Source organism: Chlorocebus sabaeus, chromosome 13 (assembly GCF_047675955.1).
Source record: "Chlorocebus sabaeus isolate Y175 chromosome 13, mChlSab1.0.hap1, whole genome shotgun sequence".
Taxonomy (NCBI): domain Eukaryota; kingdom Metazoa; phylum Chordata; class Mammalia; order Primates; family Cercopithecidae; genus Chlorocebus; species Chlorocebus sabaeus.
The window spans coordinates 88,838,857-88,861,580 of NC_132916.1; the positions used below are offsets into that span (position 1 = coordinate 88,838,857).

The 22,724-nt window shown below is 40.4% G+C and overlaps 1 protein-coding gene across 2 annotated transcripts in view; it reads right to left on the reverse strand.

Annotated features, from left to right (window-relative positions):
• The window catches only part of ZNF292 (zinc finger protein 292), a 106,487-nt gene extending 84,757 nt beyond the window's left edge, over positions 1 to 21,730 (reverse strand). The window contains exons 1-3 of one of the 2 annotated variants that reach the window (XM_038002243.2): positions 21,626 to 21,730; positions 19,163 to 19,333; positions 18,766 to 18,962 (exon numbers count right to left, since the gene is read on the reverse strand). In XM_038002243.2, the coding sequence (XP_037858171.2) occupies positions 18,766 to 18,933 (168 nt within the window). In that variant the 5' untranslated portion in view covers positions 18,934 to 18,962; positions 19,163 to 19,333; positions 21,626 to 21,730. Of the gene's footprint in view, positions 1 to 18,765; positions 18,963 to 19,162; positions 19,489 to 21,625 lie in introns of those variants that run through there. The other variant, XM_008006531.3, reaches the window with a different exon arrangement.
• Positions 21,731 to 22,724: the final 994 nt, after the last annotated feature.

The following is a 22,724-nucleotide window of genomic DNA, read 5'->3' on the forward strand; positions in this document are numbered from 1 at the left end:
GAAAGAGGAAATAGGAGGAAAAAACACCAGTTTAGGAAGAAAATACTGTCAGAAGAGAACTACACTTTAACTTCCTTCACGACCCCTGCCAATAATGCTGTTACATTCTAGAGTACTACTTGTCAAACTGTTCTGCAGCAGTAACGTTTCTATTTTATACATCAAGGTATCAGGTAAGACTGGGGAGAAAAGGGAGTTTTCCTATTTTTTTTTTCGACTGTAAAACCACTATCTAGATGACAAGAAACTAAACAGTATTTTATTAACACTAAGATTAATGTTCTTGGACAAGTCACATGGCTGCAGGTTGCTCAGAGGCGCTGTGGCTGAAGATGTCCTTCCTCTCCTAGAGCTGCCAACCTATCCTGCTGCTTGGATGCTGGTGAATTGAATAGTCGCTATTTCTGCCTGGTGGCCCAGCCAAAAGCACATCACTCTGCTACCTTAAGAGGAAATACACCAGCATTGCAGAGAAGGTCAATGTGAAGCTCCTGCACTATTCTGAGAGCCTTTTGGGTGTCCCCATTGCATATAACATCAAAGTTGTGGTGAACTGGGAGATATTTATGATGATCAAGAACACATTAATCTTAACATTGAAGTAGATTTTGTTATTTTCTGCCCTGAACCAGGGCAAAAGGTACAGTTAACAAAGTCAGACTGGCTATTTTGTACAAAAATATTTTAGTATGTCCATCCCTAAACCTGAGATGTTAGCTGACCAGTGGCAGGCCCTGGAGATATGTGTGGGTGATGAATCAGAATATGAAGTGTTTCATCTAGACTAAGATGCTGCTGAAATATTCTGCATTTAGGGAAAACCACCACTAGTTGACAATCCAAGAGCTCTGAAGTTTCTGATAAACCAGCACTAAAGCAGCTTTTGAAAAGCTTCCAAAGAAGAAAAAGAGAAACCAGAAACACCTAGCGATTAATGAAGTGGATGATGGTACCACAAGCTAGCAAATTTTGCAGATGTCATCCCAAAGGAAGAGTCAGACTTACAGGATTATTGCTAATGAGAATAACCTCTGGGAAGATGAGCCAAAGAAGAAGAAAAAGAAAAAGCATCAGGACTAGGACCCTGTTTTCCAAGGTAGTGACTCCAGCGGTTATCAAAGTGATCATAAAAAGAAGAAAAAAAAGAAAAAAACAGTGAAGAAGCTAAATTTACCCCACTTTTGGAATATTCGCCTAAACAGAAAAGAAAAAAGTAATCTTTAGGGAATTTTAAATATGATTCAGTTTGACTTACACAATAGATGAATCTTTTGAATGACATAGAATGCCAGTGTACATCAGCAGTTTACGAAACGGAACGCCTGATAAGGAGTTGGATTTTTTTTGGGGGGGCCAAAATTACAAAACTGACAATAAATTAATCTGAAGAATTCCAATATTATTAAAGTGCCATTTTATTGTATATAGAAAAAGAGCTGCTGTGACTCTCAAGTCTTCCATCTTTCCAGGTTTTATGCTACATAAAGTTATTTCTATAACCTTAAGACTACCAAAAGGACATTATAATACGATATTATTCATATTAAAGAATGAGTCAAGTATAGATTTTTAATTTTATTTGTAACAGATTTCACCTTTAATCATTACATGCCATTTCATTTTTTAATTTAAAATTTTCTTTTTTTTTTTTTTTGAGACAGAGTCTCATTCTGTCACTCAGGCTAGAATGCAGTGGTGCAATCTTGGATCACTGAGACCTTGACTTCCCAGGCTCAGGTGATCCTCTCATCTCAGCCTCCTGAGTAGCTGGGACTATAGGTGTGTACCACCATGCCCAGCTAATATTTTGTATTTTTTATAGAGATGAGGTTTTGCCATGTTGCCCAGGCTGGTCTTAAACACCTGGGCTCAAGTAAGCCACCCGCCTTGGTCTCCCAAAGTGCTGCGATTACAGGTATAAGCCACTATGCCTGGTCCTATTTTAGTCTGCATTTTGAAAAACTCAGGTCATTTATTGGTATTAGGTTTTCCTTTATCATGACTACTATAGTACTTCTATTGTTTAACTTTGAATGGTTAAACATTCTAAAGAATGCTTAATTAGTCTCCAGGGTGCTAATGAACCATGCCTCTGACTGACTCCTGGGGAACAATACTCACTATTCTTTCCCACCAGGTGCATATGTATTGTTTTCTTTTTTCTTTAAGTCTAAGAGGTTGATGAAAAGAGCTGTTCTCTTGTTACTTGTCCATTTGTGCCTCAACCATTCTGATTCCGGTGTGTCTTGGAGGAGTTGTTGGATGAAGGCAGGATAAATGTGATTCTGACTACTGGGCAATTTCCTGATTACTTTTTAATGATTGGGGTAGGCTATCATAAATTGTTCTAAAGAGAAAACAGCTGTTCACTGCTTTTACTGAGAAAATGTAGCAAACAAGGTGGATGCAGTTCCTTTCCTCATCGGGTGTCATCGGGGAAATAGTACACAGTATAAAAGACTACAGAAAATTAGTAACTGTGGTAGGTGCTATGAAGAAAAAGAAATTACCCATTCACAGTTACCTTTGTTAGTATATGCAAACACATAAATGGTTGAATTGAACTCTCCATGTCAGGCATTTTTGTTGCCATTTAACTAGTACCAGACATAGTGCTAATCTCATAGTTTAATGTTCAACAATAAGTATGTTCCGCTAGTGGTATATCTTTATTTAAATCTAGATGATAGGATATAGAGGTTGGAGAGTGGCAGACATTCACACTGGTTTACAAGTAGATGTGCCGACAATGAAAGGGTGCAAACCAGTATATTTCATTACAATTGAGATTCATGTGAGTATACATACAGCCCTTGAAATGTAACTAGTCCAAGCTGACATGTCATCAGTATAAAATACATACCAGACTTTGAAGATGTACAAAAAAAGACTGTAAACTATATCAATTTTTATGTTGGTGAAATTACAACATTTTTGATATAGTGGGTTAAATAATTTTTTAAAACTAATATCCTTTTATGAGGGAACATTTTGGATCTACTCCTCTTAAATGTATTAATAGTTAACAATTACTCTGTAATTCTAGCACCATAATAAGCAAAGCACTCAGCAAACGTTATGCCTTAATCACAACAGCTTTAAGCAGGTATTATTACTATTACCTCCAGTCTATAAGTAAGAACAGAGATTTAAACATACACACACACACACACACACACACACACACACACACCCTGAAGTCCTTCAGGAAGTGCCAGAGTTGGAATTCAAATCATAGTTCAAAATGTATTATTTTAGTTACTGTATAATCCCAGCTTCTCTCTCATCCCCAGCCTCTCAAATTCTAGTTTAAAATTTTGGACAAAGGAAAGGTTTCAACTATAAAGCCACTAATCTTCTCCCAGCACATTCACTCCCATCAACTAACTCCAAACCCTCCACCACACACACGCAAAAGGATCTTTTATAAATTACTATAAAGTCTAATCCTACTCTCTTCAAAATGCAGGCTTTAAACAAATTAATAAATCAGTAATTTAACATTATTTTTAAAAGTGATAATCATGGATAACTTTGAAAACAGTGGAATTATTAATGTTTTAAAATTATGCTAGGTCATATCATACATAAAACATCCAAAGTGTTTCCAAAGTAGTCCAAGTGTAAATGAAAATGTTACTTTATATTACAGCGATCATTTAAAATATTTATGGCTTTCATCAGTTCTAATAACAATCACAAAAGGTCCCCATTTCAAGGATAAAGAAACAAAGAAATGCTGTAAGTGGCATGCCAAGCTCACAATAAACAGTATGTATAAAACCCACATCCTTAGAATCCCAAGATTTTAATTCACAGTATCTAATGGGCTGTCAAGCAAACTATATACATGGAAGACAAAATCTAGGATATAGTTTCTTTTGGTCAAATAAAACAAGATCTATAAAGGATGGCTTTCATGGAGGAAAAAATCCACACCACAAATATTTTCATTCAATTATAGGTAAATCCTCAAAGGTCTTTTGGTGTTGAAGATAATTTCTCCTTAGGCAGAATGTGCAACATCAGGTAACCTTTTCAAAAATACTTCATAAATGAGTCACAACACTGGATATACTGATCAACTTATTGCCAACATATTCAACTTCACTTACTAGGGTTAATTCTTAATTGCTAAAGAAGCAGTTTTATAATACATGCATTCAGAAATGCTTTCTATAAAATATCTTCATGCTGATGAACTTCATGGTCAGTTTGAGGATATAAATTTTATTGACAATGTCATTTTATGCAATGTGCACTATCCTATTTTAGGGAGGCAACTAAAAAAAATCCCAAACCAAGGTTTAAAATAAGATTATACAAATAGGAATAGGTTAAGTCATGGAATAAATCACCAGATTCAAACTACTTAAGTATCAGTCTTTTATGTTTTAGTCTTTTAAAATAATATAATAATCTTGTAGAAGTTTTTTTCAAAAACTAAAAATTTGCATTATTTCATAATATAATGTTAATGCTTTTGAGTTAACGTATAGTGATGTTTTAAGTTTTATATATAGTGAAATCTATCACATTTGCAAAAAGTAGAGAAAGATCAGCAATACATGCACATGTTCATATAGAAAAACGCAAAATGTAAACTATTTTGAGTATATACAAATTCTAGCCTGGGCACGGTGGCTCATGCCTGTAACCCCAGCACTCTGGGAGTCTGAGATGGGCAAATTGCTTGAGCCCAGGAGATCAAAACAAACCTGGGCAACATGGCAAAACGCTGTCTCCACTAAAAATACCAAAAATTAGCTGGGCATGGTAGTGCACATCTGTAGTCCCAGCTATCCAAGACGGACGAGGTGGGAGGATCACTTGAGCCTGGGAGGTGGACGCTGAAGTGAGATCTGATGGCATCACTGCATTCCAGCCTGGGTGACAGTGAGACCCTGTCTCAAAAAACCAAACAAACAAACGAACGAACGAAAAACAACTAAATGCTACTGGCTCATCTTTTAAAAGTAGCATAATCATTCCTATTTACTGGAAATAATTTTCTCAATATCACAAATAACTACTTCAATTAACTTTGGTAAATCAAAATTAGTGCTAGACTTAATTTAGATTATTTATATCAAATAGTTTTCTGATATCTGTATAACACTGTCTGCAATGAGGAGCCGAGCCAACTGTTAATTACAGGTGGCCCTCAGTATCCATGGGTTCCATATCCACAGATTCAACAATCTTCGTTGGAAAATACATGAAAAAAACAAACAAACAAACAAAAAGCAGACCGGGCACAGTGGCTCACATCTGTAATCCCAGCAATTTGGGAAGCTGAAGTGAGCGAATCACTTCAGGGTCAGGAGTTCGAGACTAGCCCGGCCAACGTGGTGAAACCTTGTCTTTACTAAAAATACAAAAATTAGCCGGGCACAGTGGCACGCCTGTAACTGCAGCTACTCGGCAGGCTGAGTCACGAGAATCACTTGAACCTGGGAGGCGGAGGCTGCAGTGAACGGAGATAGTGCCACTGCACTGCAGCCTGGGAAAGCAAGATTTTGTCTCAAAAAAAATAAAAATTTTAAAAAAAAGCAATAAAAAGTAACAATACAACAATAAAAATACAAATAAAAAACCAAAACCGTATAATAACTATTTACGTACATACATCTACAGAGAAAGCATTTGGGAGGATATGCTAGGTTATATGCAAATACTATGCCATTTCATTTAAGGAACTTGACCATCTGGGGATTTTGGAATCCAAGGGGGGTCCTGGAGCCAATTGTCTATGAATACCGAGGGATTATTGTACTATCTTTAAACTTAATTACCTCTTTCTAAATATAAAACCTGTTATCAGCCAGGCGCAGTGGCTCACACCTGTAATCCCAGCAATTTGGGAGGCCGAGATAGGCGGATCACCTGAGGTCAGGAGTTCGGGACCACTCTGGCCAACATGGTGAAACCCCGTCTCTAATAAAGATAGAAAAATTAGCCAGGTATGGTGGTGTGTGCCTGTAATCCCAGTTACTCGGGAGGCTGAGGCAGGAGAATCACTTGAACCCAGGAGGCAGAGGTTGTAGTGAGCTAAGATCGTGCCACTGCACTCCAGCCTGGGTGACAAGAGCAAAACTCTACCTAAAAAAAAAAAACTATTATGAAGCTAATATATCACCTCCTATATCAGGCATCAAAAAGGATGCCAAATGTTCCACATGAAGACATTTTCCAGGTATTTGAAATTTTATTTTTTAAAGCACTGCTTAGTTTTAGCCATTTAACCCTATGCCTCAGTCTTCCTAAATAATCACTTAATAATTTTTGATGACGCTGGGTCACACTGAGCAAGTATTATATAGTAGTAATGGTGAGGTCGTAGGAGGCAATTTAAATTAACTTGGATACTAAAACAAACTAAATGGTTCTTGAATCCTATGATCTCATAGGCCTTCAGATTAAACAATTAATCGTTAGTAAAGCATCTAACAGTGCCTGTTCTGAATACTGATTCCCTTTCTCTTCAATCTAGTTGGTCTTGCCTCTAACTCCAATGTTCCACCCATTTGCAGATTATGGAAATTAGGTAATTGAATTTCCTAACTTGCAAGTAAAACGTTACTGATTTTGGACAATGACAGTCTGAGTGAGGATGGGTGCCTTCAGTCCAAGACAATGGAGAAGCTTCACTAAGAGTCCTTTTGGTTCTGCCTTTATAGGTAAAGAGGACTACACTCCGGATAATCACATTTGGTTTAACTTTGAATGCCAGTTAGGTGGCATTTTCTGAATTAGCCAAGAATTCCTACACAATCTTAGTTCAAATTACTTTCTCAACCACATAAAGAGCAGCAAAATACATCTAACAAACATAGCTCTCCTCAATCTCATAATCTCAAAAGTATTTCAGGAAAACTAAATGTACAAACAGCAAGGTTGTCATTAAAACAGAAGTTTTTTGTTTCTGAGATGGCGTTTCACTTCACTCTTGTTGACCAGGCAGGAATGCAATGGTGCGATCTTGGCTCACTGCAACCACTGCCTCCCTAGTTCAAGCGATTCTCCCGGCTCAGCCTCCCAAGTAGCTGGGATTACAGGCATGTGCCACCAAGCCCAGCTAATTTGTGTATTTTTAGTAGAGACAGGGTTACACCGTGTTGGTCAGGCTGGTCTAAAACTCCTGACTTGAGGTGATCCACCCATCTCATCCTCCCAAAGTGCTGGGATTACAGGCATGAGCCACTGCGCCCGGCCTAAAACAGAAGATTCAAGAGTCGTTTTACTTTAACTGAAAACGAAATGTACTGAGGGAAAAAAGATTTCAGGATTGACTTCAGAAGTTTAACTTTTGCAAGTTTTTTGCTAAAATCACAGCAGATTTTTCCTATACCAATAGTACAGTGTCTGCCACAAATTAAGCACTAAGTAACTGCTAATGGAATAAATAAATGTTTCTTCCTGCAGTTCATTTCCTAGTTTATGGAAGTAAATAGTAGTATTTTTACTATTAAAGTAGTTTTTTAACACTACTACAATAAAACAGTATAACTTATTTCAGAAAGAGTCAAGTAACTCTTTTAACAAAAGAACACGGGAGACACAGGCAGCAAAATATATTTAATTTGAACCTGGATTCTAACCATATCCTAACTCTGGCACCTTGGGCAAATCAAAACTCAAAAGTGTTAATATTTGAGGACAAGTAAAGCTCTGAGAAAAAATCTCAAAGAAATACTTACGGAGAACTTACTACATCAAAGCATTGTATGTCCAATGAAGGAATCCAAAATCTACTGAGGACATAGAGCATGCAACAAAGAAACAAAAGGCAACAAATGCACACATATTTGTGACTCATGTATATTTTCTTAACCAAAACTGAAAAAGTTAGAACAAATTTTCAAACATTGAAAATAAAGTTAAATCATACTGAAAAATCCATGCTATACAAGCAACATAACATAGTCAATGACAGAAGTCAGAAGTAACTCTCAGAGCAAGTGCAGACCAGAGAAGGGTATACTCGGAAAACACGTAATCATCATCCTAGGCTTTAAGGTACAAGGAGAGTTGAGAATGACTCAAAAACTACTTGTTCATGATGTCTTCCTTATGCCAGACACTGTGCTGGGAGCCTTCACCAGTGTCTCCTACCCTCTATGGGTAGGCATTTATCATCCCTTACCTCAGCCTTATTTTTTCAAAGAAAGCATGACTTACAGAGCTGAATATTTCTCCCAGATTGTGGGGGAGCTGTTAGTTGAACTCAAAGCCATTTGGCTTTCCACTATTGTAACATTGCAAAGTTAATTGTAACATTGCAAAGTTATCTAAGCAGTCACAAAGGCAGTAAAATGAACAAGTATGCTTGTGAGGAATTAATAAACTTGGAGCAGAAAGCTCCTGTAGAATAATAAAAAGTAATGCTAAAAAAAGTAGGAGGGAGAGCACTGGGTTCATGCTTAAATGTAGGTTTTTTCCTACGCATCAGTATTTCTCAAATTGGGTTCTGTGAACATAATGTTGGGTTTCTAGCATTCACTTTAAGAAATGTAAAACTGGCCAGGTGACGGGGCTCACGCCTGTAATCCCAACAGTTTGAGAGGCCAAGGCAGGCAGATCACCCGAGGTCAGGAGTTTGAGACCAGCCTGGGCAACATGGTGAAACCCTGTCTCTACTAAAAATACAAAAACTAGCCAGACTTGGTGGTGCCTGCCTGTAGTCCCAGCTACTTGGGAAGCTGAGGCAGGAGAATCGCTTAAACAGGGAGGCAGAGGTTGCAGTGAGCTGAGATCATGCCATTGCACTCCAGCCTGGGAGACAAGAGAGAAACTCTATCTCAAAAAAAAAAAAAAAAAAAAAAAGAAAAGAAAAGAAAAGAAATGTAAAACTGTATTTTAATTTTGATGCTTCTAAATAAATGAATGTTCTGGGCCAACTAGACCAAAAGACTAGCTTAAACATAGGGACTGCCTACTTTTTTACTTACTACTGAATTGAATCCCAGTGATCCTCTAAAAGAGTATTTTTCAAACTGTGGGTTATGACCTATTGGTGGATTATAAAATCAAGAGTAACATTTTAAAATAAGTAAAAACAGAATGTGTCACACATAGTAAGGATAAGTATTGTTTTGTGGTCATTTTGTTTCAGTGTGACAACTAAATGGTGAAGTAAAATAAAGTTACATCTTACTCCAGGTTGAGTATCCCTAATCTGAAAATGCTTAGGACCAGAGTGTTTACCATTTCAGATTTGGAATGTTGAACCTGAATAAGCTGAGGTGAATAATTTGTAACTCTGAGATCTACAGACTTACTCTCTTTGATTTCTGCAAACTGAAGTTTGAGAAACACTGTTACAAGAAGTAGTCTGCCACTGAGAAAGACAAAAGCAGGACTTTGGAGAATTTCACAAACTGAAAGGAATGTTAAAAGCAAGTTCATTGGGACAAGAACTAGGATGTCATTATCAGACTACACAAGGTAGAGATAATGCAACACAACAAATTCAGACCAGGTTTAATATCAAGGTAAAGAACCATGGTAAATAAAGAGGTCATTCTAGCCACGCAAGGTGGCTCACGCCTGTAATCCCAGTACTTTGGGAGGCTGAGGAGGGCGGATCAAGAGGTCAGGAGATCAAGACCAGCCTGGCTAACATGGTGAAACCCCATCTCTAATAATACCAAAAAAAAAAAAAAAAAATTAGACAGGCGTGGTGGCACATGCCTGTAGTCCCAGCTACTTGGGAGGTGGAGGCAAAAGAATCACTTGAACCTGGGAGGTGGAGGTTGCAGTGAGTCGAGATCACCCCACTGCACTCCAGCCTGGGCGACAGAGTGAGACTCCGTATCAAAAACAAAACAAAAACAAAAACGAGGTAATTCCACAAATATTCTAAAGTCTCAGTGATGGGGTGAGGATGCCTCTCTTCTATTTAGAGACTGAGATCAGAAAGCAGGAATGGGAATGACTTTTGCCAATCAGATGGACACAGATGTGGTTAGAGAAGATGAGTGACAAGAAAGAAAGCAGAGGCAATAGCAATTGAGAGTAAAAAATTAAATTTGTCCTATAAAAGTGCCTCACACTGTAGTAGGGAATAAAGGGAAATGGGACATGTGGTAAGAGTGTTACAGAAATGGTCCCTAAAGAATCACATCTCCCTGTACCCATAGCATGTGTGGTCCCCTTCCCACAAAGAGGCTGAGTTTGACCACTTAATTGGCAGTAGCCAACGGGACATCAGTATAAATATGACACCAGGAGGGGCATACAAAGTAAAGCATGTGTGGAAAACAACTTACTCTCTTGATGCCATGTAAAGAAATCCAGGCTACCTTACTAGAGAAGGCTAAGAATAGAGAAATAAGCCAGCCCAAGTGAAGCCTTTAGACCACCCTGACAACCACCAGACATATGAATGAAACCATCTGGGACCATTCAGCCCCAGATAACCTGAGAGCTGACAGCAGAACCACTCAGCCGACCCACTGACTTGCGAACAATAATAAAAATGGCTGTTCTTTTAAAGGCAGTAAGTTTTTGGATAGTCTGTAACATGACAGTAACTGATACAGGATACTTGAGGGGGCGGAGTGGGGGAAACAAGGGTTGTAATATTCTGAATTTAACTTTTATTTCAATGCCTCAAACACAGAAGGATGAGTCTTTAGGCCATGTAACCATAAATCTACGCTTACAAGATTTATCAAAACTTCTTGGCTTGGCATCCTAAACTCTTAGTCTGGTTTTAATCTATCCTTTCAATCCTATCACTTGACATTTTTCTCCAAAAACGCCAGTTTGAATAGTTGGTCCATTTATCTGAGCTTTTATTCTCAACCCTCCCACTTCTCTTTGGTTATCCAAAATCCTTCAAGATCTGATGTAAATAGTGTTTTCCTTTCCTGCTCAATTTTTGGCTACAATAATTTCAAGATGCTCTACTTCTCTTAATCCATACTTCTTATACCGCTAGATGCCTTACTATCTAATACTGTCACTTAACAATTAATACACACTGTCGATTTTGTAAGCTCTTTAAGGTAGAGGTCCACTCCATAATTCTCCATAGCTACCTTAGTGTTCCCACATAAGAGCAATTTAAACATCTGATTAGAATAAATCAAGAAAAGATATATATTAACTGAAATGTATGTGTGGGGTTTTTTTTTTTTTTTTGAGGCAGAGTCTTGATCTGTCGCCCAGGCTGGAGTGCAGTGGCATGATTTAGGCTCACTGCAAGCTCTGCCTCCCGGGTTCACACCATTCTCCTGCCTCAGCCTCTGGAGTAGCTGGTACTACAGGTGCCCACCACCACACCCGGCTAATTTTTTGTATTTTTAGTTGAGACGGGGTTTCACTGTGTTAGCCAGGATGGTCTAGATCTCCTGACCTCGTGATCCGCCCACCTCGGCCTCCCAAAGTGCTGGGATTACAGGCATGAGCCACTGTGCCAGGCCTTATGTATGTAACTGAATTTTAACAAATCTTCTTAGCTGAACATATTTACTTAGAGACCTTTAGTCTTTCTTTTTAAAATGTAAGTCAAGGGGGAAAAGGTAACATTTTTCTTTTGAGATACATTGTGCAACTGCCAATGCCAAAACAAAAACAATGAATCAAGAGGCTCTCCTGGAAAACAATACATTGTTAAAAGTTGCAGTGTATGCTGACAAACATACTAATGAAAGCAAACTTTCCATTTTACAACTATAAGAGGATACTCACATTGATTGGTTAATTTTATAAACTGAATTTATCTGTAGGAGTTGGGAAAAATAATGTAACCTCTCATCTTTGACAGAAGCTCAAGAAAATAAGTACAGCAGCAGTTTTACAGATAAAAACCTATGAAAATCCTGTTTGGCAGGTTATTATATGTTATGAAGTACATTTGCAGAATGAATGTTCTCTTCCCTCATTTTAATTTAGGACCAAAAAGGATAAGAAGGGGACAAGCAAAGCTTAGTAAAGTTTTCCCCTTTGCTAAAATTGATATAAGCATATTCTGCAAAGTAGAATTTATTATCTCTAACATGCAATCATACTAATTATGAACATTTAAAACATTATTTCCCCTGAGCATTATCTAAACTTCTAAAAGTTTAAATGACTTATTGCTCCCTCAATACCTGAAGTAATTATCACTAATTAACAAGCAAGTTATCTTTTCTTCTGATTTGAAGTGTCCTACAAATTAAGATAGCCTCTAATAGTCAAAAAGAGGAGTCTAATTTTTAAGGAAAATGCTTAGTTTCAAAGCTCTTGCAGTTATAATTAAAGCTAAGCAAAACATATATATAAACAAAAGAATCAACTTGTATCAAACTGATGAGACATAAAATATACAAAGAAATGTTTAAATATGTAACCTACACATTCTGTAGCTCTAACAGTTTTAAATTGGTTTTTATTTCTTATACCAATCAGGCACCACTAATGGCTAATAAAGGTAATGAAGACTAGCTCAAATAGTACCTTCTTGGTAAAGCCTTCCCTGATACCCCAGCCCGAAGTGCTTACTACCTACTTTGAACTCTTTAAGTTACTATACATAAAATTAACTTACTCTCCCAAATATCCACTGATAATGAACTGATTAATCAGACACAGTCATAGACTAGAATTACTATACACTATACAACAGAAAGCCATAAACTTACATGAGCAGCTATGGAATGAGCTAGAAGATGCCTCTGGGGGGAGGGAAAGCAAGATGCAGTGTAGTTATCTTTATTTTCTTAAAAAGAGCAAACTAGTTCTGGAAACTATTAGGGGATTTGTCTTCATGGAAATGAGACCAGAACTCTAGAATGAGAAAAAGATCAAGTTTTCATTGTATGCCCTTTCTCAGGGTGAATTTTTAAAAACCATTTCAATTAGTACATTTTCAATTTAAAACAAAACAAAACAAAACAAACAACAAAAAAGCAAAACCAGGCTGGGTGCAGAGGCTCATGCCTATAGTCCCAGCACTTTGGGAGACCAAGGTGGGAGGATTGCTTGAGCCCAGGAGTCTGAGATCAACCTGGGCAACGTAGGGAGATCCTGTCTCCACAAAAAATGTTAAAAGTCAGTCAGGCATGTTGATGTGCACCTGTAGTCCCCGCTACCCGGCACGCTGAGGCAGGAGGATCACTTAAGCCCAGCTGGTTAAGGATGTAGTGAGTTGTGACTGTGTCACTGCACTCCTGCCTGGGTGACAGAGTGGAGACCCTGTCTCAGGAAAAAAAAAAAAAAAAAAAAATTAAAAATAAAGCAAAACGAATTTGTTAGTTAATACACTGCCTTTTGACATCTTTTCAGCTGTCATTTTGAAGTGATATTTAAATATTATCTTACTAATTTATATCCCACTAGTTGCCCATATCTTTTATTTCCTGTAACATCTAAATCTAGGTCCTTGCATATAAATGCTTTCTTAAAAGTATGGAATTTGTTACACCAAAATGTCAAAACTTTGCTTTAATCAGGATAATTATGCTGAAGTTGCTGCCTTCTTTAACCTAGTAAGAGTTGTTTTACTAACTGTTTAAGTAATTGCTTGTAATTTCTGCTAAGAAAGCAGAAAGCTGCTTGACCTCTCATGGTCAGTACAAATTATACTTAAATATAGTTGAATATCATTTACCTGAACCTGTTCCAAATTAACCATATTTCTGGACCTTAACTATCTCAATATGAAAAGAGTATAAGGACTAAAAAAAAAAAAACCTTCTAAATATATTATTTTTCTTTCTGTTCAATGTTTCTGAAAAGGGCACTGCAGGTATTTAGACAGAGGGATTATGTTTCCATTTGTTGGGACTGTCCTGATCACTTCAGAAAATTTAGCATTCAGGGTCATAGGCACTAAATGCCAGTACTACATCCCTAGTCATAGCAACATCCAAAAGCCTGATCCCACATATTTGTAAGTGCCCTTGAAGAGATAACTGGAGGTAGGGAAAGTACTATGCCCAGTTGAGAAGCACTGCTTATATGAACTAACAAAATTTTATATATATATACACACTTCATATATATGTATATACACACACACATCGTACATATGTATATACACACACACACTCACACACACATTTTTTTTTTATTAGTCTCTTGTATCTTATATCCTCTGTAACATCTAAACCTAGGTCCTTGCACATACACATACACACACATGTATGTGTATGTGTGTGTGTATTATACACACACACACACGACTGCAATTCAACCCTTTAAAACAACTGTCAGCCACCAGATCACTACTGATCAATGGTCAATAACAGTTACAATCAACCAGTCAGTCAGTCCAGTATATAGTGCTGTCAGTAAATATCATACTCCAACAAATCAACTATTACAATGGCCAATTTTTCCAACCATTATTTTAAAATCTCTTTAGAACAACTCCTCTGTTGGAATGCTTCTTTTAAAACTCCCAAATAACCTTCCTCTTTACTGTACTCATCTCTGCAATAAAATATATAAATCACAGTTTACGATTATCTGTCTACCTTCCTCCAGAGACTATAAACTCTTTGAAGCCAGGGACCATGATCATGCTTGCCTAGCCTGTATACAGTAGATGTTCAATAGAAATGTTGAATGACTGACTACTGGCCCAGTCTAATACAATTAACTAGTCCAAAAGATTCCAATTATAACCAATTTTTTATATAATAAATACAGTAATAATCCTAAAACAAGTAAATGCAAGAAATTACTTCTGGTTATTCTATATACTTATTCTAAGTCAATTTTAAGAAAATGAGTTGGTCATATCGCCCATATTAAAGCTAACTTTGAAAAGATACAAGGAAATTTAAGAGCTGGGCATGGTGGTGTATGAGGTCTCAGCTACTTAGAAGGCTGAGAAAGGGCCGGGCGTGGTGGTTCATGTCTGTAATCCCACACTTTGGGAGGCTGACGGGGGCGGAACGAGCCTGACCAACAAGGAGAAACCCTGTCTCTAGTAAAAATACAAAATTAGTCGGGCATGATGGCACATGCCTGTAATCCCAACTACTCGGGAGGCTGAGGCAGGAGAATTGCTTGAACCCAAGAGGCGGAGGTTGTGGTGAGCCCAAATTGCGCCATTGTACACCAGCCTGGGTGACAGAGTTAAACTCCAACTCAAAAAAAAGAAGAAGGCTGAGACAGGAGGATCACTTGAGCCTAAGAGTTTGAGGTTGAGATCCGACCTGGGCAATGTAGCAAGACCCCATTTCTCAAAAAATAAAATAAAATAAGGAAAATTTAAGATTTATGACAGGCACTCTACCATGCCCATCCTCCACTTACTCTTCCCTCTTCCCACTTAAGCTTTAAGCAAATTCTCATTTAAATAAGCAAAGAGGGGGGCTTATTTCCAGAAAGAGCAAAACAGCACTGTTAAGAAAAACATTTAATGCCTTTCGTTTCTATTCTGTTACTCAGAATTTAAAAAATCTATTAATCTCCTACCTCACTCAAAAATAAAACTCTATAAACTAGGGATCATAAGCAACTCTTATTTCTGTGGGCTTCACCACATTCTCCAGAAACTTAACTTTTGTTCATAAACATTACATAGAAAGTAAACTAATTCATTTTTTAAAGTAAATGCAAAAATAAGGGTTACACAAGCACTAAGCATCAACACTGGCAGAATATTAATTCTGAAGCCCATTAACTTTGACAAACGTTTATTCATCTTTGCCTTCTTGAAGCATGTGACTATCCCAGTTTTACAGGAAAAGCTTAAATAGAAAAAGTTAAACAATAATCTCAAGGTTAGAAACTAACAGATAATTTCTAGCTCCTAGTATCCCTGGCACTATATTTAGATTGTGCCAATAAATTCTACAATTGTTAAACACTGCTTCACTCAACTTCGTATCAAAAAGCTAGGTAGTAATTGCTAAGATACAATTTTATTTTTATTTTTTATTTTTCTGAGCCAGAATCTTGCTCTGTCACCTGGGCTGGAGGTGCACAGTACACAATCTCTGCACACTGCAACCTCTGCCTCCCTGGTTCAAATGATCATCCCACCTCAGCCTCCCGAGTAGCTGGGACTACAGGCACTCGCCACGGAGCCTGGCTAATTGTTTTGTTTTGTTTTCTCTATTTTTTGTAGAGAAGGGGCTACACCATGTTGCCCAGCCTCAAGCAATCCGCCCAACTTGGCCTCCCAAACTGCTGATTCAAGGCATGAGCCACCTCCACCCCTGTAAATAAACATAAATAAAACAATGGTTTCAAGTTACCTCCATTTGACACGATCACTAACATAAATAGGTTACCTGAAAAACAAAACAAAAAACCCCACCCCAGAAAACGTTCCAGAGGAAATTAGACACACTCTGTATCGTTTCAAATGGAGATTGCTTTTAAGTGTACTTAAATTATTCTGAGATTACAGTGTATGAAATATTTTATAATTTTTGAAATCCACAAATCCAGCCTTCGTTTCATTACTGTTTGATGTTTTTTGTCAGTAGCATCAATAACAATTTATGTGGTAAGACTAATCATTTAATGAAACTAATGTAGGAGATTATTTTCATTCTGATTTTTAAAATGCTGTTTCACTCATTTAAAAACTCTTGTAAGTCTGGCGGGGTGAGATGGCTCACACCTGAAATCCCAGCACTTTCGGAGATGGAGGCAGGTGGATCACTTGAGGTCAAGACCAACCTGACCAACATATAGTGAAACCCCAAACCCTATCTCTAATAAAAATACAAAAATTAGCTGGGCATGGTGGCGCACACCTGTAGTCCCAGCTACTTGGGAAGCTGAGGCAGGAGAATCCCTTGAACTCGGGAGACGGAGGTTGCAGTGAGCTGAGATCGCACCACTGCACTCCAGCCCAGGTGACAGTGCAAGACTCCGTCTCTCAAAAATAAATAAATAAATAATCTTTAAGTGATAACTTTACAACCTCACACACCCACAAAAAGGGGGGGGTCTAGCTTGCATGAGATTCTATTTTCCCAGAATTATTAATCCTGCTTAAAAATACTGCTGACAAAAGAGAATTTACAGTAATTAGCCTTAAAACTATCAGCGGACACTATTAGGGGAAAAATGTCTTTCAGCAAAGCTAGACTTTAATAGTTCTCACTGATTATTATATAAAAACTGACTCAACTTACTAATGAAATACTTCCTATTATAGGTATCTTAGAGAAATTTTTTTCTCTCTAAAATAAATCTTTAAGGACCAATTAAGGTAGTGGGTAATGCAAGGTAGAGAAACTGAGAAATTTCAACAATTTTTTAATATTAGAATTCAAAGGAATGAGCCTCTAATTTTGCCACAGGTATTCACCAGACCTATTTACCTAAGTAGGGAGCTTTCAAATTGCACATCCTCCTAGACAAGTCACCACTTGATCTCACAGTTTTTGTTTTTAAGATTTTGAACAGCCATCAAATAATTTGTGACAATAAAGTGCATACAGCGGCGGAGATTCTTTTGTATATGATCACGTATCCCCGACATTATAATGGAAAGATTTCAATATTTGGAGGCTAAAAAATAAGTGAAAATGTAATCTACTCAGCTAAAATGGTCAACCATTGTTCTGCGTTAAGATCAATACTTTTCCAAAACGAATTCTCTGTAAAGATAATTCACAAGTTAACTCTAAATATGACCTGAGTAAATTGTCTTCTTTTTCCTCCTGAAGACAATCCAATCAAAGTCTTCACCAGAGCCAGCAACACTACCTTGAAATTTCAAACCTAAGTGCAAGGCTCGTAATGAAGTCCAAATGTAGACCCAAACTCTCCGATTTTCATCAAGGATGAAATTATTTTCATCACTAGCAAACAGTGTTATTAACATTCCAAATTCTGATTAGAATGCAGTCACTGGTGAGAAGCGTCCTTGGGCAAGCAAAGATTAGATTTGAAACTACCCAAAGCACAGATCCACATGAACCTGTCTTCTCCCACTTCATCAGGAAGTCAAACAGGGAGAACTCGAAGAAACAGGGGTGAAGGGGTGACCGGTAGAGAAAGGATAGTGGAAATCATACTCCTCGAAGGGTGGAAGCAAATGAGAAACGGACTCTGGAAAAGCCGCCCCAAAGGGCCATTCAATCTGAGACAGATATACAGGGACAGCTCCTCCACACTAAGGAGATCAAGCTTTACCATGGGTGCACCAAGCAAGCAAGTATGGGCAGGAGGGGACAACCTCCGCCAAGCACCCCCTCCGGAACGTCTAGCTCAACTAGAAGGGGTCGGCGGGGACTGCTCCTCCGAACATCAACAAAGGCCCCTTCAGTCCTAAGGCGAAATTCGAACAACAAAGGCCCGGAGACAGCCAGGACAGGGCCGGGGCTGGGGGCGGGACGGATGAAAGCAGGGGAAGGCAAAGGAATCAAACCAGTGGGGGCGGAGGCCCGTCGGAGTGGGAAGCAGAGAGGCGCAGAGGCGGGAGGCGCGGTAATCCCCAGTGCACAATAAGAGGAGGAGGAAGAGAACCTGGCCTCCATTCTCCTCCTACTCTCTCCAATCCGCACCGTCTACATTTCCTCAGCCGCGAGGACCGCGCAGTCCCGAGTTCAGGGAAGGAAAGGGGAGGGGGGATTTTCCGCCTTGACCACAACTCCCTTCCCCCAGCCAGGAGCTGCAGACGACAACAACCGCCACAACTGCAGCCACACAAAGGCGCCTTCCTTTTACTACCGCTCCCACCCGGGCGGAGGCGCCGATGATGCCAAGGAAGCGGCGACCACCTCTCGGCCGCCTGGCGCTCGCTCGCCCTCTTCCCCTTCTAGCTGGGTAAAGGGGGAGGGGACCACCGGGCGCCCTCACCTGGCACAGCTGCTGACAGTAGTCGGTGGCCGCTTCCACGGCCGGTACCCGGCTCTCCCGCAGCTGTCGCTCCAGCTCCTGGAGCCGCTCGCCCAGGCGCTGCAGCTCCGCGACGCAGCCGCCTTCGCCGCGACTCAACCTCTCCTGCTCGGCCTCTTCGTCCGCCATCTTCACACCCCGCTCCGTCGCGTACGCACCTGGGTCACGTGATAACACAATGCCACGTTCGGCGGGGTCACGTGCCAGGCGCGCTTGCACGCCGCCGAGCACGTACAAAGGGCCCGAAGGGGAAGATAGGGGGGTGGGGAGAGTGGCGCGAGAGAGCCCGAGGGAGGTGAAGGCAAGGGGAAAGGAGAAGGGCGGGGTTGGGGCGGTGCGGAAAACCGCGGTTACTTACCCCGAGCGGGAAGTGGGCAGTAGCGGCCAAAAGGGGCGGGCTGGTGAAGGCCTGCTCTCGGTCACGTGGGCGCCGCGACGGGAAAAAGCCTAGGGAGGGGCGACCCTCTCCGGCGTCCCGATCCCGGCGTGGCTTTTCCCAGTCCCCGAAGTCTTCTACGGACATATCCTCCTGTTCCCCAAGAGGATGGCACAGGGAGAGTTCTGAGTGGCCTCGGGCAATGGCTGCATTTGCTGTTGGCCTGTAAGCAGGCCAGAAGCAGAGGAAGAGAGAGAAGGTAAAACCCGCCCATGGACCGCAAGCGTGAGAGCCGAGGCAGGACTATGAACTGTCAAAATTGTCTCTGACTTCTCACCAGGCCGGAGAGGAGGGATCTAGTGCGTGAGGTACCAGATCTCGTCTCACTTGACTCTCCTCCTCTTCAGCCCCAAGAACGCCTGTCCCCTGGAAACATTCTCTAGGGGGTGGAGGCAACAAAGGAAAAGAACAATTGGGTCAGAGCAGAATGAGGTTCAATCCTCAGTCTGGAGAATGAAGCAAATTCATGAAAAGCATAGTTTAAAAGAAGTCAGAATATGAACAGACCAGATGATTTTTAAACCACGAAAACATTTCTAGAATAAATGATAACTAACTACTCTGTTTCACCGTGATTTAGACTCTACTAGACTCTACAGAAATCACCAACAATGAAAACAGGCTATATATGAAAGCTATTGAAAAGTAGGTCAAGAAAAAAACACCAATAAGGACTCCATTAAAAATCATAACGGAGGAGAGGAAATTGATGCTAAAATAAACCAATGTTGTGGAGAATTATTACAAATATCTACAGCATTTTTTCCTAATGCTACAAATAGAGGTAGCATTCTGAACCACATTTTACTTACAAGCTGAAAGGAATTAATACTTGGCACTTGAACAAAAGAGTAGAAGAGGTGCTACAAAAATCCAAGAGCTTAACCCTAAAGTTCTTAATAAAACTAATATTTTGTTACCGCTAGAGCATTAGACCTGTCACAACTGAATGGTCTACAGAAATTTAGAAACAATGATATTGATGAGGCACCCAGTCTTATCATTTACTCTGAGTGAAGTATATTTTTCTAGTACAAGCATCTAAAATAAAAATAATTCCCATTGTGGGCAGTGTCCTCTTCAAGAGATTTCTAGTAATTAATGGAAAGTGTTCTACATACTATGTTGTCCAGAATAAATGTTTCATAACGCATCAGTGATGGTGATGTTTTTAAAGCAGCATTATATAAGGTGACCAGGCACAGCTAAACCCCTTATGAAAAACAGTATCAGTTAATATTACATATTAACAAGGTAGAATCTTCAAATGTTTAATCTTCAAATGTTTACTCATGGAAGAGACTAGGAAGTACATTCAAAGGCTGAGGAGAGAGGATATAATGGTATCACTGAGTTGAAAAAGCAACAATTAAGGCAGCTAATGATTTTTAATATTTGCAGCTCACTTTCCCAAGTTAAGTATTTTAGATACCTAAACCAGGTTTCACCAGTTTATGTTATCTTAGGATTCCAGTGAAAAATGTAAAAAGGGAAATATGAGATTAGCCAAATGTACCAGTAAATCCAAGGACTGGTAAGGTATCACAGGTTAGCAAGCTCATTTCCACTGTAAGTATAATGGTTTACACCACACCTAATCTATAGAAAGGAAGAAAAAATGGTGGTTGAGGGGTGGGAGAGGTATATATCCAGATATTGATTTTTAAGAGAATTGCCTGATACTGTAGGTCATTCCTACCTCTTCCACATAACAACCCTAAAACTAAGGAGACTTGATTAGCAAACTGATTCTGAGCACCATTACTATCTGGTAAATATCCATCAGCATTGATGGCCATGTCTTTTACTTTTATTTGGTATCTGTGAACCCTATCTCCACATTCCTCCATTGCTACTCCTTTACACACACAGAAATATTTAGAGCCTACAGGAAATGAAAGGATTGGGGGTGAGTGGTGTAATTAACACTCATTTATTGGGTACTTGATATTTGCAGGCATTACTTGGTTTGGGACAAGTCAGAGGCGAATAAAAGGTCTTCCTGCCTTAAAGAAGCTTACAGTTTGGTGGGAAAATGACCTGCAATGGGAATACATACGATATAACAAGTGTTCTATTATGAAAATTCATGCCTATATTCAACTTAGAACATCATAGTAATCTAAGATACTAACAAGAATGTCCAACAAAAATCTACAGAAGTACAGGCATTTTTTTTTTTTAAATTAAATGAGAAGGATTGAAAATACTATCCCGTGACAGGTCAACCTTGTCTTGGAAATCTCAGAAATCTCAATCATATCCATGGAAAAGGCATGACTTCTGTGCCTATGTCCATTTGTTCTTTAAATACCAAACTGTCAGCTCATAGGAACCATTTACACACACACACTGACACACACAAACACGCACACCCCTACTTACTGAGATGTTCCTGGGGAAATTCGAAGACCTGTTCCATTGAGAAAACAAGAATAAGCCCCTGGGGCAAAAGACTCCGCGTCTCTGGGGAACTCAGTATCCGCACCGCGAGCACCCATGCCCATTTTGAACACAACGCGACTGCTATGGACGTGGTATAATCATATGGACCTTCACTCCCAAGAGACTCGATTTCAGAGAAAATCTGGGAGACAAATTTAGATCCCTACCCCCCACCCACGCGATCAATAAAGCTGGGGAGACCTTTGGGGGAGGGGACAGATGTGCTTGCATCCGGGCCGTGCGTGCCTGCTTCACGGGTTTTCCGGGCAGCACCGGCCTGCACACGCCGGTGCACTCTTTTTCTGGAATTCTTGAAATAGCAGGGCCTGAGAACAGTAAGGGAGCTGGGTTGTGTCTGCTACAGACAAGCGGCGCAGAGCCTCGGGTCCAAGCCAGGGATGCAGGAAGCGCGGCGTTAGCGGATGACCGATAGCTCAGGGCTAAGGCCTGGCAGGTCCTTCCTACCCCCGACCCAGTACACCACGCAGCCCCGCCCTCGCCCCAGCACGCGAGGTGAAAGCGTGAGGCCCGGGGATGGCGGAGAGCGCGCGCCACTATCGGGGCACTGTTTGTCTCTTCCCCCGTTCTCGCCCTGGGCCGGGGAACACAGAAGGTCCGCAGGCCTGGGGCCACGGAGTGCACCAGATCGGTCCGCTCTGCTCCGCTAACCCAGCCTGCGCCTCTCCACCCTGCCAAGGCCCTGCTGGGCGCTGCGCGGGTTGCTCGCGTCCTCTGTTGTCCGGGAGCCGCCGCCGCCCGCGAGCCAGCAACGCCGACACCCAGCAGCTGCAGGCCCGGCGTTTGCCGCCGCGGTTTTTCCACCCAGCACTGAGGATCAAGCCAGCTGTAGCGTGGCTGCGACTCCCCGCTTGTGAGCAGAGGCCGCGTGGGGCCTTCGGGCCGAGAGATTTTGGAGCCTTTCCAGGGCGCGGCGGGGCGCGGGGCTCCGGAAACCCACCCCGGGGATGCTGGAGTCTGTCCTGCAGAGGCCGTGGCACGGGCACTGCTGCTTGATTTCGAGGAGGCTCCATCAGCCTAC